This window comes from Dromiciops gliroides, chromosome 1, assembly GCF_019393635.1.
Source record: "Dromiciops gliroides isolate mDroGli1 chromosome 1, mDroGli1.pri, whole genome shotgun sequence".
Classification (NCBI taxonomy): Eukaryota; Metazoa; Chordata; class Mammalia; order Microbiotheria; family Microbiotheriidae; genus Dromiciops; species Dromiciops gliroides.
The window spans coordinates 161,980,523-161,997,993 of NC_057861.1; the positions used below are offsets into that span (position 1 = coordinate 161,980,523).

General features: G+C 39.9%; 1 protein-coding gene across 2 annotated transcripts in view; it reads left to right on the forward strand.

Moving 5' to 3' along the window:
- The window catches only part of BPHL (biphenyl hydrolase like), a 55,383-nt gene that overhangs the window by 30,636 nt on the left and 7,276 nt on the right, over positions 1–17,471 (forward strand). Inside the window, exon 7 of one of the 2 annotated variants that reach the window (XM_043962600.1) lies at positions 16,224–16,266. The exons of the other annotated variant lie outside the window; for it this stretch is intronic. Coding sequence (XP_043818535.1) covers positions 16,224–16,266 — 43 coding nt within the window. The remainder of the gene's footprint in view (positions 1–16,223; positions 16,267–17,471) is intronic. 2 annotated transcript variants of the gene reach the window in all.

The window sequence follows — 17,471 nt, forward strand, 5'->3', positions numbered from 1 at the left end:
CTTCATCTATAAAATGAGGAAACTTACCTACCTTGTCATTTTAGAGGGTTGTAATGAGAGTCAAATGATTTAAAAAAAAAAAAACTATAGGGGGCAGCTAGGTGGCGCAGTGGATAGAGCACTGGCCCTGGAGTCAGGAGTACCTGAGTTCAAATCCAACCTCAGACATTTGACAGTTGCTAGCTGTGTGACCCTGGGCAAGTCATTAACCTCAATTGCCTCACCAAAAAAAAACCTATAGTAAAAACTATAAACTACTCTACAGGTGTGAGATATTATGGCTCTTATTCTCAAAAACTTTATAATAGACAACAAAAAGAAATCTTGTTTAACATTTTATCAGGGACTTGGATAAAATCATAGACGGTATACTCACAAAATATGTCGAATGTACAAACCTGAAAGGAATAGCTCACATGCTGGATGATGGAGTCAGGATCCAGAATAATCCTAACAGTCTAGAACATTGAGTTTAATCTAATAAAATTAATTTAATATAGTTTTACACGTGACTTCAAAAGATGGTTTCAGAAATCCAAGAGGGAGGAGGTGTGACAAGAAAAGTTTGTGAAAAATATCTGGGGTTTTAGTGGACTGCAAGTTCAATATATAGCAACAGGACCATATTGAATCAAAAAGGGGAGGAGGGAACCTCATGCAATCTTAGGCAGCATTAAGAAAGGAGTAGTTTCCAGAATAAGGGAGATGAATAGTCTTCAGTGCACCCTACTATCAGATGAGGCAGCTAGGTGGCGCAGTGGATCCAGTGCCAGGGGTTAAAGTCAGGAAAACTCATTTTCCTGAGTTCAAATCCAGCCCCAGACACTTACTAGCTGTGTGGTGCTAAGCAAGTCACTTAACCCTATTTGCCTCAGTTCCCTCATCTGTAAAATGAGCTGGAGAAGGAAATAGCAAGCCACTCTAGTATCTTTGCCAAGAAAACTTTGGGGTTATGAAGAGTCAGATGTGTCAATGCAACAATTAGGTTTCTATGCTGCCTTTGGTTGTGAAACATATAAATAGCTTGTGATTGTGCTGAAATTGAGACAGATATTTTCTAACTATAGGCTGGGAAATCCCTGGACTAAGGAAAATTAACTATCTTTTGGATTGCTGTATTGCTACTAGACTCACGTGCATGGTCATGCTGGGAACTAGTGATATGAGGAATACATGTCTAAGTCTATCACAGAATTTTGAGATGTGGAGCAGCTAGGTGGCACAGTGGATAAAGCGCCGGCCCTGGATTCAGGAGGACCTGAGTTCAAATCCGACCTCAGACACTTGACACTTACTAGCTGTGTGACCTTGGGCAAGTCACTTAACCCTCATTGCCCTGCCCTCCCTCCAAAAAAATTGAGAAGTAATATTAAATCTGTAAATCCAGCCTTTGGCAAATTAAACAAATTATTGCAGATCCCTTCACCTAGTGAAAAGGCAGGACTGGTAGGTCCTCCACATACCACTCTCCCTTTTGCTTCCCACACATCCAGTTTTTTAAGGCAAGCTCCAGCCAGTGGCCCCTTTAGCTTTCACTTCTCCCTCTGAATTTGAGAAGGGGAAACTGCTGTTCTTAGCTGTTTTCATTTGCTCCAGTACTGATACTACCACCATTTCCAGGCCTCCTTTCCTCCCTTGTTGATATTTTCCCTCTCTTCTTGTGGGCTCTTTTCCAACTCCATCCTGTCCTCAAAGGTCTATGACACATCCTAGCTTTGGATGTGTCATATAATTCCAAACCTCTATGCAGATCTAGGACATTTCTCATACCTTCCCTACCCTTACAGAGGAGGCACTTCAGGTATAAAAAGTATTATTTCATTCAATAGGTATGGCCTCTGCAAAAAGAAACTTTTTTTTTCTAGAAATTGGATTTGTATTAGAAATTCAGAAAAGTCTAGGCTGTTTGTTTAGTCTGGAAAAAGAGAAGACTTGGGGAGAGCATGCTAGCTATCTTCAAGTATCTGCAGGGTTGTCTTGTGGAAAAGGGATTATTAAACTGTGCCTGCGGAGGATGTAATTAGGAACAGCTGAAAGCTGCAAAGAGCCCTATGTCCGCTTGATGTAAAGAAAAGCTTCCTAACAATTAGCTCTATCCAGAAGTAGAATGGACTGCCATGGGAGGTATTGGATTTCCTGCCCCTTCCCCTAAATGGAAATGTTCACATCAAACCTAGTCTATCTCTTTTTGATATGTTCATAGAGAAATTTCTTTTTCAGGTATGGGTTGGACTGGACGATTACTGAGATCCCTTTCAACCCCCAAATGCTGATTCCATGATTCTAAGTATTTGAATAAGAAGCAATGGGTGAAAGCTGCTGAGAGGCAGATTTCAGCTCAAAGTAGGGAAAGATAATTAGAGCTATCCAAAAATACAATGGGCTACTCAAGTAGGTAAAGGGTTCCTCCTCATTTGAGTTCTTCAAGTCAGTCAACAAGCATTTTTTAAAAGCACCTATTTATGTGTCAGGCACTATGCGAAGTGCTGGGGATACAAAGAAAGGCAAAAGGGGGCAGCTAGATGGCACAGTGGTTAAAGCACCGGCCCTGGATTCAGGAATACCTGAGTTCAAATCCTGCCTCAGACACTTAACACGTACTAGCTGTGTGACCCTGGGCAAGTCACTTAACCCCCATTGCCCCGCAAAAAAAAAAAATTAAAAAAAAAAAACAAAAACAAAGAAAGGCAAAAGGTGGGGAGACAAAATGAAAACAACCATGTACAGACAAGATCCGTGGCAGAACCAGCATCTAAAGCCAGCTCCTCTGTGACACACTTTGGAAATCTGAGAAATCCAGCTAAAATGAACATTAAGTACCATGGATCACTACTTCAGGTCCATTTAACAGGTATTTATTGAGTACATACTATGTGCCAGGCCCCATACATTCCATCGTCAAAGGAAGTGTATAAAGATAATCAGGTACAAAACATATACAGAGTAAATGCAAAGTAATTTCAGTAGGTGATAAAGGATGGGGAGGCACAAACAACTTGACTGATCAGTAAAGGCTTCCTGTGGGAGATGGTCTCTATTTTCAAAGGCAAATAGGCAGAGATAAGGAGAGAACATTCCAGACACAAAGGACAGTCTATATAGAGAAACAGAGGTGAGAGATGGGATGTTATATAAGGGTAACAGCAAACCAGCCAGTTTGGCTGGAATGTAGTAGTGCCTTATCGGTCTGGAAAGATGGGTTGGAGCCAGACAGTGAAGGGCTTCAAATGCCAAACAGAGGAGCTTGGTTTTATCCTAGAGGCATGAGAGAGCCACTAAAATTTGAGTAGGTGAGCACCATGATGGGACCTGTGCTTTGGAACTAGCAATTTGGCAGCTGTGTGTAGGATGGATTAGCTAGGGAAGAGACTGGATGAAAGGAGCCCAATTAGATAGTTCTGGCAAAAGTCTACTCCAGTGGTATCAAGTTCAAATAGAAGTATGAGTCACTAACTGTACATAAAGGTCTCTGTAGGCCCCATATTGACTTAGAAAACCACAAATGTTTATATATGTGTGTGTGTATGTATATATACATATATTGTTAATATACCAACATATTAAAATCTGATATTTTAATCTGGTTTAGTTCACCTATGAGAGTTCCAGATTCATATTTTTAACAACTCTGATTTAGTCAATAGGTGATGAGGACCTGAACTAGAGTGATGGCTGTATTAATATAAAAAGACTTTTGTGGAATATGTGGACTCTTGGATCTCTAATGAGCAAACATTCTTGATAGAACGCTGACTGAATGAACTAAATAGCCTGCTTCCTTCTCTCTCTCTCTCTCTCTCTCCTCTTTCTGTCTTCATCTCTGTGTCTCTCTGTCTGTCTGTCTGTCTGTCTCTCTCTCTCTCCCTCTCTCTCTCTCTCTCTCACACACACACACACACACACACACACACACACACACACACACACACACACACACCAGGCTTAGTCAATTTGTCACAGAAGATACTATATTTTGTCAGAAAAGAAAAATGGGAGACCAGATAGTAAAGAAAGCAGGAAACTTGTGGTTCACTTGAATGCAGACAGTTAATCTGAGGTCATTGTATATCTTCCAGAGATAGTGGAGAGAACAGGAAAAGCAAGGTGAGTTCTGATAGATGGGCTGGAGTTGGGGTCCAAAGACTCAAGCCAACTAGGTCAAGGTGTGGCATCCAATATGCAAGACAAAGTCAGAGTCCAGAAGTCTAGATGGTTCCAGATAATATATAGCTAGATATGAGAAAAATGCCAGGGATCAAGGGCAGGAGTCAGCACCCAGGATTAACCTGAGTATGAGGGAACTGAGTACACACAGGGAGACTGGTACAAATGAAGGAATTCACCTAACAGTGTTACAATTCTTGATCCTCAGACAGGATCTGGTTCCTTTCTCTCCTCCTTAGTTCAGATATATGAGAGCTGGCAGATGGTAGACAGTGCACATCACAAATTCCACAGGTGCTTGTGAGAAGTGATTACAGATCATGTAAGCCTAGGTTCTTCAGGGAGTTCTGACATGGCTAGAGTAAAGATGAGCTGGGTATCTTGTGGACATGGTCTGGATCCTATCCTAACAACCTCAGAATCTGGAGAAGAGCCACTTCCTGTGGCATCCTAGGAATTCTCTGAATGGCTTCCAGCTAGTGGGTAGAAGCAAAGGCAAGTCAGTGAGAACCCATTGTGTACCCTACCCCAGACAGTACTGAGCTGAGCTGCCAGTAGCCTACTAACCCAGGACCAAATTGCACATATTTTATATTAAACCACCTGACTCTGAAGAATAATGGGGTCCAGTGTACCAGTAGTGGTAGAGACACTGAAGAAAGTATGGTTTCCCTTACCTCTACCATTTCAGATCATCTTTAAGACAGTGGGTGATGGGTGATCCTACTCCAGCTGCCCCTCTGAATACACCCCACCACTCCCCACCACCACCACACCCTCCCTTCCCTGTACTATTTTTAGCTGTCTATATTCAACTGTTTGCTTCTATGGCTGAAGTAAAACAGCTCAAAATTCCACTTATGGTCATGTTACAAGGTAGACATGAAACAGAAACAAGCAAAGGCCTTAAGAACAGGAGCCTTTTGCTTAAAAAAAAAATCGATCTCCTCTCCAATCTAGTAGCTTCATATTTAGCAAAAATCTTTCCCAGTTGTAAGACAAAAAACTGAAAAGTCATTTATAGTTTATAAGTCTGATAATTATTACTATTGCATGTACTTGCAATGGCAATTATTTAATTGTGAATAGTTTGAATTGTTAGTGAACATCTTGTATGAAGATGACAAAATTTGTCTTGAACTTAAAGTGTTTATTGTCACTTTAGTAAAAATCTTCCTCCTTCCCTACTAAGACTAAAATTCTAGAAATGGCTACTATTTAGTTGGTGAAAATAAGGAATATTGATATTTTTCCCAAGTGAGTTAATTTAAAACAATTATTTGCTGTTCATTCATTTAATAAATGTTTCCTTTATAAAATATTGTGCTGGGTGCTGAGAGACATGGGCAGCTAGGTGGCACAGTGGATAGAGTGCTGGGCCTGGAGTCAAGAAGACTCATCTTCCTGAGTTCAAATCTGACCTCATATACTTACTGGCTGTGTCACCCAGGACAAGTCACTTAACCCTGTTCACCTCAGTTTCCTCATTTATGAAATGAACTGGAGGAGGAAATGGCAAACCACTCCAGTGTCTCTACCAAGAAAACCCTAAATGGTATCACGAAGGGTCAGGCACAACTGAAGTGACTGAACAAAATAACAGGTGCTGTGATAAAATAATGGAATTTGGCAGACGCCCAGGGGTCCCACCTGATTGATTTAGTATTGTTTGAATTGGGTGAGAATGAGAAACTAAGTACCTACTTGGAAATTATTAGGCTTGCTCTTTCCTGTTGGTCGGCTTCCGAGAGCCGACTGGAGAGGGACTGCACAGCTGACTCCCATAGAAACTATGGACCCCAGGTGGTGAGTTAATAGAAATGAGGCCAGCTCTTTGAATTAGCTGAGCTGGAAGCAAGTTTGGGGATTAAGTCAGTCTTTGCTAGAGCCAGAGAGCTTATCCATTTTTTCTCTTCCCCTATTCCCTTATCCCTGGCTTTATTTACTTCACCTTTGTTGTATATTTTATTCCCATTAATAAAACCTGATTTGTTTGTGGAAAAGAGGCTGTTAATCTCCTTTCTTACTGGCCTGGGAGAAATAACTAAAAAAGGCAGTTTGGAAGGAAGGAAACTTTGGACCTAGATGTCCCTCATTATTTTCTAAACCCCAATATTACAGCAAGCCACCCAACTAACTCTCCCCATATTAAATTTGGCCCTTACAGTGCTAAGAGGAATACAACATTGAAAAGTCAACGTCTCTACCTTCAAAAAACTTACAATTTAGTAGGGGAAATCAAACATACACAAATTAAATAAAAAATTGAATACAAGTGATATGAGAGTTCAAAGGAGGGAGATATTTTCAGCTAGAGAAATCAAAGAAGACTTAAGAGAGGGTGGCCCAGTGGATAGAACTCTGGGCTTCAAGTCAGGAAAACTTTATTTCAAATTCAGCCTCAGACAATAACTGTGTGACCCTTGAAACTCACTTATCCTCTGTTTGCCTTAATTTCCTCAACTGAAAATGGGGGTGATAATAGCACCTACATCCCAGGGCTGTTGTGAGGATCAAATAAGATAATATTTGTAAAAAAATAAGCACTGTACCTGGTATAAAGTAGTTCCTGTTTATATAGTCGTTGATCAATTGTTCAGTTGTGTCTGACTCTTCGTGAACCCATAAACCATAGCACACCAGTCCCTTGATGTGGGGGGTTCATCTTCTGATGTCATACATTTTAATACTGTCCATGGAATTTTCTTGGCAAAGATACTGGAGTGGTTTTCCATTTCCTTCTCCAATGGATCTCCTTTTGTCAGAGCTCTCCACTATGATCTGTCCATCTTGGGTAACCCTGCACAGCATAACTCATAGTTTGATTCATGTATGAAGTTTCCTCCTCCATAACAAGGCAGTGATCCAGGAAGGGTGTTTAAATAGTAGGCACTACATAAATGCTAGTTACTATTACCACCACCACTACTACTGCATTTGAATTATACATTGAAGGGCAGGCTTTCAGTAGTCAACAATTGAGAAGCCATTCTTAGCTCTGAATGAAACCAAGGTGGGGAAGGAGAGAAGGTGTATCATGGTCCATACACTGCCCAGTCATAAAAGATGACACCTAGGGGCGGCTAGGTGGCGCAGTGGATAGAGCACCGGCCCTGGATTCAGGAGGACCTAAGTTCAAATCTGGCCTCAGACACTTGACACTTACTAGCTGTGTGACCCTGGGCAAGTCACTTAACCCCCATTGCCCTGCAAAAAAAACCAAAAAAGATGACACCTACCTTCAATCTTGTTTAATTCATAACTCCTGCTCTTGGGCCTATTTTACCCTAGATTGTTTACCTCCCTTATGACCTTGACTTAGTCTTTAGAAAGAATCTCCTCCTTTGAACCCCTGGCTACTACCTTTGGTCAGACAGAGTGGTTTTGTTCCATTTCTACTATATTATACTGGCAATGTCCTAACCCAGCCACTCCACCCTATAAGAAAAGAATTTCATTTATGAGGAAATGTGGGAGCAAAAACACAAAGGTTGAAAATCTTAGGGGGTGATCAGGAAGTGGTCCAGTTTGACTATACATTGTATAGGATATGTGTCTGTAGGTTAGACAGGCATCAAGGTGGAGAGGCAGCTGGGTGGTACAGTGGATAGAGCCCTAAGCTTGGAGTCAGGAAGACCTGTTCACATCCTTATTCAGACACCTAGCTGTGTGATCCTGGACAAGCCACCTCTCATTCCCCATTTGTAAATGGGGATAATGGCATCTAACCTTAAAAAGTGGCACAACAGAGCACTGGGTCTGGAGTCAGGATGACCAGAGTTCAAATCCAGCCTCAGACATGTATTAGCTGTGAGACCTTGAACAAGTCACTTAACTTCTATTTGATCCAGTTTCTTCAACTGTAAAATGGGGATAATAATAGCACCTACTTCCCAAGGTAATTGTGAAGATCAAATGAGATAATAATTGTAGACCATCCTTGTAAACCTGAAAGTCCTATATGTAATTGCTGGCTATCCTTGTTATTATTGCTGTTAAGTGAAGAGTAATAGTATGAGATAAGTTTGATGAGATAGACTGGAATCCAGCTGTGGAAATCCTCCTTGTGGAGTTCAAAGCCCTTCATAGGCTAGCCACGCCTCCTGCCTTTCTAGTCTTCTTCACCTTATATGCCCCCACATACTCTTCTGTGTAGTGACACTGGCCTCCATGCTGTTTGATGAACAAGACTCCATCTTGGTCTGGGTACTTTCTCTGCCTGTCCCTCATCCTTGGAATACTCTCTTTCCTTATCTCTGCTCCCTGGCTTCCTTCAGGTTCCAGCTCAAATCTGACCTCCCACAGGAAGCTTTTCCTAATTCTTAATTCTAGTGCCTTCTCTCTGTGTGTTATTTTCTACTTAACCTGTCTACAGCTTGTTTGCTTGTTGTCTGTCCCATTGGAAAGATTGGCACTTAATAAATGTTTATTGACTGACTGACTGAAGGCTCTCAATATCAGGACTTATTCTATATATGAAGTGACAGAGAACCATTAAGACTTTTGAGCAAGATAACGTTTCTGGTAGGGATACATTAGGAAAATCCATCTAGGTTTAGGTATGATGTGTAGGAAAGATTGGAGGCGAGGAAGACTAGAGGCAAGGAGAGCCATTAATAGGTTATTACAGTAGTCCATCCAAGTGAGAGGTAATGACTGACTGAACTAGAGACAGCAGTGGGAATAGAACGGAAGGGAAACTACATTCATAGTACTGAGTGGCAGCCTGGTAGCAGAGTGTGCACAAATTCTGCCTCAAATATTTCCTTAGCTGTGTGACCTTGGGCAAGTCTCTTAACCTCTCTCAACCTCAGTTTCCTCATCTGTGAAATGGGAATAATAATAGCATCTACTGTACAAGGTTGTTGTGAGGATCAAAAGAAGTTTTATATATATATATATATATATACACACACATATATTCATACACATATGCATATATATATAATGCTCAAATCCCTTATATAAGTGCTAGCTTTTTTGGGGGGGGGTCATCATTGTACTTCTTTTTGTATCCTCAGCTTAGCATAGTGCCTTGTACATAATATTTAATAAATGTTTTTTTAATTGAATTGCATCCAGTTCTAAGCACCATATTTTAAAGAGTACATTGATAATCCAGAGTGTCCGGAGGGAAGTGACCAGGATAATCAAGGGCATTACAGAACATGTCACATAAGGATCAATTGAATGAATGAATGAATGAATGAATAGATGGAAGAATGAAAAAGCATAATTTTGTGCTTTCTGTGTATAAAACACTGGGCTAAGCTCTGGTGATATGAATGGAAAAGCAAGACAGTGTCTGCTCTTAAGGAGTTCATACTTTAATAGGAAGAGACAACCCATAAAACAGATTTCATCTGCAATTCAGATAAAGAATCCCAGTGATTCCCTAGAGTACACTGGCACACTGCAAATGGTAATGCATCTTCTTTCCATCAGCAAAAACCATATCCTTTTCTGACAGTGCCAAGGACTTTGGTGGTAAGAACTTTCATTTCTGAGCATTCAGAAGCTGTATTTGCTGCACATATCCTCAAGGATTCTTCCCTTCAATCATGGCTGAAAGAGTCAGAGCTGGTGGTATGGGGGGGCAGTGCTGGGGTCATGGGTGGATAGTGCTAGATTGTCTCCCCTAGAAACAGGAAATGAAAAGATACAAGGTTTATTGAAGGTATGGTAGAGAGCATCAATTTTAAGATTTAGGGATAACATAATAGCTGGCTTCAAGTATTTGAAGGGCTATTAAAGATTAAAGAAAGATTAGAAGAAAGATTAAACTTGGTCCCAGGACATTGTTGTTGTTGTTTGTCCTTTGTTCTTGAAGAGGACATTGGAGGTGATGTCATGACTTGCAGTGAATTGGATTTAAGTGAGACAGGGCTGTGCAGTCACCAGTCTCACTCTCTCCTCCAGAGCCATCTGGGTCAAGTGGCAAGATATAGATCAGGATGACTGGAGAGGGCCCTAGATGTTTAAAGAAGTTGGGGTTAAGTGACTTACAGAGGGTCACACAGTTAGTAAGTGTCTGAGGTGGGATTTGAACTCAGGGTCCTCTTGACTCTAGGGCCAGTGCTCTATCCACCTAATTGCCCTTCCCAGGTCATAGAATGAGAAGCAATGGGTAGAAGTTATAGAATGGCAGTTTTCAGCCCCATATACCAACCAATCACATCTCTAGTTTTGAGTTACAACTGAACGGGATGGAGAAGAAAAGTTGAAAGGGCTGAATATAAATGAGCATTTATGCTCTATTAGGAAAGAACCATAAGACTATTTTAACATTTAGCAAAACAAGTAGCCAAATGATTCACACAAACCCATTAGATGTATTTGTTAAAAGATCTGAAACAACTTATAGATCTTATGATTGGGGAATGGCTGGATAAATTATTTTATGCTATTGTAATGACATTTTTGATGGTTCATTGATGCTTCTTAACATTATTGTTATTTCCTAATAATCCTTTTCCAGTAGAACCCTCCCTAGTTACAAGGTACAGTTAAGCAAAGAAAAACATGTTTACAATATCTGACATCCTATGCCTCATTCCATACTCACCTCTTTACAAAGAGAGCAGTATGGTTCATCTTCAGTTCTCTGGGGACAAGATTAATGATTGTATCACTCTTAGTTCTGATATTTTTAGTGCTTGATCCTTTTACATTGTTGTAGTCATTGTTACACAATTATGGGTACTCATTTTGTTTCCATTTTTTTGCTGCTACATAAAGTCATGCTATAAACATGTTGTTATTCAGGAGACCATTCCCTCTATCATTTGGGTCAAAGGGTATAAACAATTTAGTCCTTTTTAAAGCATAGTTGGGGCAGCTAGGTGGCGCAGTGGATAAAGCACTGGCCCCGGATTCAGGAGGACCTGAGTTCAAATCCAGCCACAGACATTTGACACTTACTAGCTGTGTGACCCTGGGCAAGTCAATTAACCTTCATTGTCCCGCCCAAAAAGACAAAACAAAACAAAACAAAAAAGCATGGTTCCAAATTATTTTCCAGAGTGATAGGATAAGATTATAGAACATCATGATACTATAAAAATTTATAAATCTGGTTCATGTAATCAAATATGGAAAGAGGGCTAGATTTGGGAAACCCAGAAGACCTGTGTATGAATCCCATTTCTTCCACCTGTTATCTGCATGACTTTGGATAAGTTGTTTAAGTACTCTGGGCTTCTGTCTTCTCACCTGTGGAGGCAGACTTTTTTTTTTTAAATAAAAGTATTTTATTATTTTCCAGTTACATGTAAGGATAGTTTTTAACATTTGTTTTCATAGTATTTTTAGTTCCAAATTTTTCTCCTACCCTTCGTTCCCTCCCTCCTCCCCAAGACAGAAAGCAATCTAATATAGGTTATATATGTACAATCACATTAAATATATTTTTTCATTAGTCATATAGTGAAAGAAGAATCAGACCACAAAGGAAAAACCTCAAAAAAGAAGGGGAAAAAACAGTCCAAAAGTAGAAACAGTATGGTTCAATCTGCATTCATAATCCACAGTTCTTTTTTCTGGCTGTTGAGAACATTTTCTATCATGAGTTCTTTGAAATTGTTTCGGACCACTGCACTGCTGAGAACAGCCAAGTCTATCCCCATTGTTAATCACACAATGTTGCTGTTACTGTGTACAATGTCCTCCTGGTTCTGCTCCTCTCAGTCAGCATCAGTTCATGTAAGTCCTTCCAGGTTTCTTTGAACTCCTCTTGCTCATTGTTTCAACACAATAGTATTCTATTACATTCATATACTACAACTTGGATAGCCATTCCCCAATTGATGGACATTCCCTCAATTTCCAATTCTTTGGGAGGCAGACTTTTTGATCCTAAGTGATGTCCCTAAGTGATTGCAAGGCAGATCTGCAGAACTGCTTCTCTGTACACATTGACTACAACTATGGGAAGAAGAAGGAAAACAAAGCCTAAGCTGTGGGGCTTCAGACAGCCCTGGAAAGGAAACAGAACAGAGGCATTGTTTCTTAGCTCATTCAGTTCTGCCTTGTTAATTTTTAATATTTTGTATAAGTTTTTTATTTCTTCTTTGTGTGCTTATTCGATTATCTTTTTGTTAATGGTTGTTAATTCTAATTAGTGTTTATATAGCACTTTAAGGTTTGTGAAGTGCTTTACATCTGTTATTTGATCTTCACAATAACTGTGAGATAAGTGCTATTATATCCATTTTTGCCCACGAGGAAAATGAGGCTGAGAAGAGTTGTGACTTTCTCAGGATTTCACAACTAGTAGTCTGACATGGTATTTGAACTCAGGTCTTCCTGACTCCCAACTCTAACACTCTGTCTAGTATGCTGTTTTGGCTATTAATATTTTTAAACACATTGATTAGTTAAAATTACAAAGCAGATATCATTTAAATGTATACATAGGTAATGAATAGGTGTCTAAGCATTGGGCTTAGAATCAGGGTGACTTATTTTCATGAATTCATATTAGGCCTCAGACACTTACAAGCTGTGTGACCCTGGGCAAGTCACTTAACATTGCTTGTCTAAGTTCCTCATCTATAAAATGATCTGGATTAGGAAATGGCAAATGACTCCAGTATATTTGCCCCATGCCCCCCCAAAACACAACAAAATAAGGTCACCAAGCATCAGATGTGGCTAAAAGTATTAAACAACAGCAATAGGTAATAAATAATATAAAGTTTGTTATTGTCATTGTTTTAATGAGCAGTGAAGAGATTGTTTGATATGGTCCCTTTGGACTATTTGCCCTCATCAATTTTTTATTCCTTTGCCCAGTTTGCAATTATTTGCCTTAGAAAACTTTAGAATGAGAAAGGAAAGATGGCATTATACAGCTTGTTTCTCCTACTTTCAAGATGAATGTCTTGGAATAATTGTGGTATTTATGCAGAAGCAAAGTAACCATTGTATTTTCTTGGCAGAATGAGTTGTCCTTCAGTATCTCCTAGTTTATTTTCTTGTGTCCTATCAAACAAAAGCCTTCTTCTATTTCCTCTCAGAACCCAGGCCATTTTCAGACAATCCCTCAGAGGTGTGTTGGATTAAGCAATATGTTCTTAGGGGTGTGTGTGTGTGTGTGTGTGTGTGTGTGTGTGTGTGTGTGTGTGAGAGAGAGAGAGAGAGAGAGAGAGAGAGAGAGAGAGAGAGAGAGAGAGAGAGAGAGAGAGAGAGTGTACTTTCTTGCAAAACTCGAGGAAAGGACAAATTAATTAACTGGCATCTACATAGGACTCTGAGCTTAGCAAACTGCTTTAAATATACTCTCTCACTTAACCTTCCCAACAGCTTTGTGAGGTAGAGTGTACAAACATTATCATCTCCACTTTACATTTGAGGAAACTGGGGTGTGGAAAGGTCAAGTATTTTACAACTATATCACATAGTTGGGTGAGATTTGAATCTAGGATTCTCTTGGTTCCAAGTCCCTCCTTCCCTCATTCCATTGTGACATCATCGTCACCTCTGAGAAGCTATGAGATCTAGTTAGATGCCTTTAGCATTATAATGTGAACATAGTTCCCAGATGGACTTTGCCAACCTTTTGACAACTATATAATTCCAAATATATTCCTTTATGCCTTCAAACAAATACAAAATAACAGGATATTTTAAAGTCATTCAGGCTTGTGTCTAAGCATGATTGTAGCACAAGAAGGGCCTTCAAATAATGAAAAAGAAAAAAAGTGTTAAGAACAATAACTCTGATCGTCTTCTGATCATCTTCTCATCATTTCATTCCAGAAGTTAATTGTACTCATAATGATGCCTTAGAAAAGGAATTCTTAATTTTTTAAAATGTTAGGACCCCTTTACATTCTTTTCTTTTCTTTCTTTTTTCTTTTTGGCAGGGCAATGAGGGTTAAGTGACTTGACCAAGGTCACACAGCTAGTAAGTGTCAAGTGTCTGAGACCGGATTTGAACTCAGGTCCTCCTGAATCCAGGGCTGGTGTTTTATCCACTGTGCCACCTAGCTGCCCCCCCTTATACTCTTAAATTTATTCAGGACCCCCACAATGCTTTTATTTATATGGGTTATATCTATAGACATTTACTGCATTTGAAATGAAGGCATCTTAGAATTATTATAAAAATAATTTAACCTTAAAGACTTCCTAAAAGGAAAAGGGACCCCTCCAGAGGTCCCCAGATCATACTTTGAGGACCACTTGCCTTAGAGGAGTGCTTTCCATCCTTTTTTTAAGAAGAGTTACTCTTTCCTCCCCAAAGAGATCTTTGAGGTGGGAAATTGTGGAAAATGTAAACAATAAAATGTTTATTGTTTACAAAAGAGGGAAAGCTGTCCTGGTTTTGCTTCCTTCTTTGCTAGGAATCCTGGAAAACAGTAGAAAGAGTGGGGAGCAAGATAGTAATATTTGCAACAGGCTTGGAGAACTACCAGGTAAAATTTTAAGAACTACAGTACATTTCACTCTGCATCAGTTCATGTATGTCTTTCCAGGTTTTTCTGATAGCATCCTGCTCATCATTTTTTTGTTTGTTTGTTTGTTTCTGATAAAGTAACTAACAAAAGAAATTATGTTTCGATGTATATTCAAATACCATCAATTCTCTCTCGGTAGATGGATTGCATTTTTTCATAAGACCTTTGGATCTTGGATCCTTGCATTGCTGAAGATAACCAAGTCATTCACAGCAGATGATCTCACAATGTTACTGTTATTTTGTATACAGTAGATTTCACTTTGCATCAGCTCATGCAGGTCCCTCCAGGTCTTTCTGATAGTATCCTGCTCATCATTTTTTTTATAGTAAACTAAATTTATATAGTACTTTAAAGAGAGATTTCCTTACAATAAACCCATGAGGTTGATTATTGCAACAACAGTAATAGAGGGGCAGCTAGATGGCACAGTGGATAAAGCACCGGCCCTGGATTCAGGAGGACCTGAGTTCAAATCCGGCCTCAGACACTTAACACTTACTAGCTATATGACCCTGGGCAAGTCACTTAACCCCAATTGCCTCACTCAAACAAACAAAAACCAGTAATAGATAACTTTTATGTAGTACCTTAAACTTGACAAAGAATTTTCTTCACAATAGCCTAGCAAAGTACCATACATTTTGCCATCATCAATCATCAATCTCCATCAGTCTTTATCATCATCCTCAGTCAAGCCTCATCATTGTCAATCAATCATCATCTCCCTCCAGTCTGCATCAATAAATCAATCAATCGATCATCATTATCATCATTATCATCAACCATCATCTTACATTACTCTTGCCTCTGCTTCAAGGTTTTTTCACCATTACTTTTGTTAACTGTTTCCCTCCATCCTATTCCCATCCCATGATATTTACTCTATTTTCTAACTTCTTTTATCCTATCCGTCCTCAAAAGTGTTTTGCTTCTGGCACCCTCCTCCCCCTTCTGTCCTCCCTTCCCTCCTTATCCCCTTCCTGCAGGGTTAGATAAATTATTCCACCCAATTGAGTGTGTATGTTATTCCCTCCTTGAACCAACTCTGATGAGATTAAGGTCTTTGAGTGAATTCTGATGAGTATAAGGCTCATTCACTTCCTCACTCCTCCCCCATTTCTCCCCCCACTCCATAAATCCTTTCCTGCTTCTTTCATGGGAGATTTCACCCCATTCGACCTTTCCCCTTTCCCCTCTCCCCAGTGTATTCCTCTCCCCTGAAAGGCATGCATTTTAGACCTTGTGGACTAAGGAATAACTTTGAGCTGACTGAGACTAAAGTAGACCTCCCATTCCCTAAAAAGTCCTTTCCTAGTTTTCCTTGAGGACAGCTAGGTGCTGCAGTGGATAGAGTGCTGGGCCTGGAGTCAGGAAGACTCATCTTCCTGAGTTCAAATCTGGCTTCAGATACTAGTTCAGATACTGGGCAAGTCACTTCACCCCGTTTGCCTCAGTTTCCTCAACTACAAAATGAGATGGAGAAGGAAATGGCAAACTACTCTAGCATCTTTGCCAGAAAAACCCCAAATGGGGTCACAAGGAGTTGGACATGACTGAAATACTGAACAACATGTTTTCCTTGATCTCTACCTCAAGGTTCAGCTGGAACAAATCTGCCTCCAGGACTAGAGGGTGGTAGGTAAGTGGGTGTGATAAAATGACTGTTGGCCCCAATGCATTCTCACTAATGTCCAATTTCCAATATAAATAGACCAGACAAGACTGACTTCCAGCTATTATAACTTACATCTCAAGCTTCCACTTGTTTAGGAGTCTTCAATCATTTCCTTGGCCTTTTCAAAGCAATGCATAGTAAATAAAACCTTGAACTCACCACATTCTGCTTTTATTAAAGAAAATGTAATTCATTCAGACTGCACTTGAATTTGGCTTCCTACTCAAAATCCAATTGAAAATACATATCTTAACAGAGCAGTGAAGCTAGTGAACAAAAAAATGTGTTATGACAGCTGCAAAAGCTACTTGCTCAACAAAGGGTTGTTTAAGGCTGCACCACTTTGTAGGATTATACATAAAATCCTGCAGAGGAGTCCTTTGCAATTCGCCATAGCAATTTATGCAGATTTAAGTTTCTCCAAGACCAGACCTGTTTTGCCTGGTCCCAGAGGGCAGAAATAGCAATAGTGGGTTGAAGTTGCAAAGAAACCAATTACATCTTAATATTAGCAAAAACACCATAACACAACCAATGTCTGTCCAACACCAGAGTGGCCTGACTGGCTCAGGAGGTGGCAGTGAATTCTCTGTCATCAAAGGTATTCAAGGAGAGGCCAGATGGATGTCCACTTTCTAGAAAGATATTGTAGAGGGAATTTCTGTTCATGTATGGGATTGGATTCGGATCAGTTCAACAAGCAAGAGGTTGCAATAAACTAGACACTGCCATACAAAAAAGAAGATTTGAGTCATCATATAATCCAGCCCACTCATTTTATAGATAAGCACACTTGGCCCCATGGAGGTGCAGTGACTTGCCTAATGTCCTCCAGTTAGTAAGTATGAAGTGGCAGAACTGGGTAATATCTTTGGCTCCAAATCCAGTGCTCTTACCCCTGCATCAGGTTGCTTTGGATGTGTCTTTAGAGGGGTTTGCCTTGGCATAGAAAAAGATTACCTCTTCACATGAAACAGGGATGAAGGAGAAACCAGGGACAGAAGGCAGACATTTGAATGATGTGAAAACAGAGGAGGAGAGGGAATGCTGCATATGGACTTCATTTTTCTTTTCTTAATTTGCTTCTTAATATTTTTATTCTCACTTGATAATTTCACACCCAGACCCAGAGTTCACTAGAATCCTCCTTTGAACCCAAGTATTTTCTA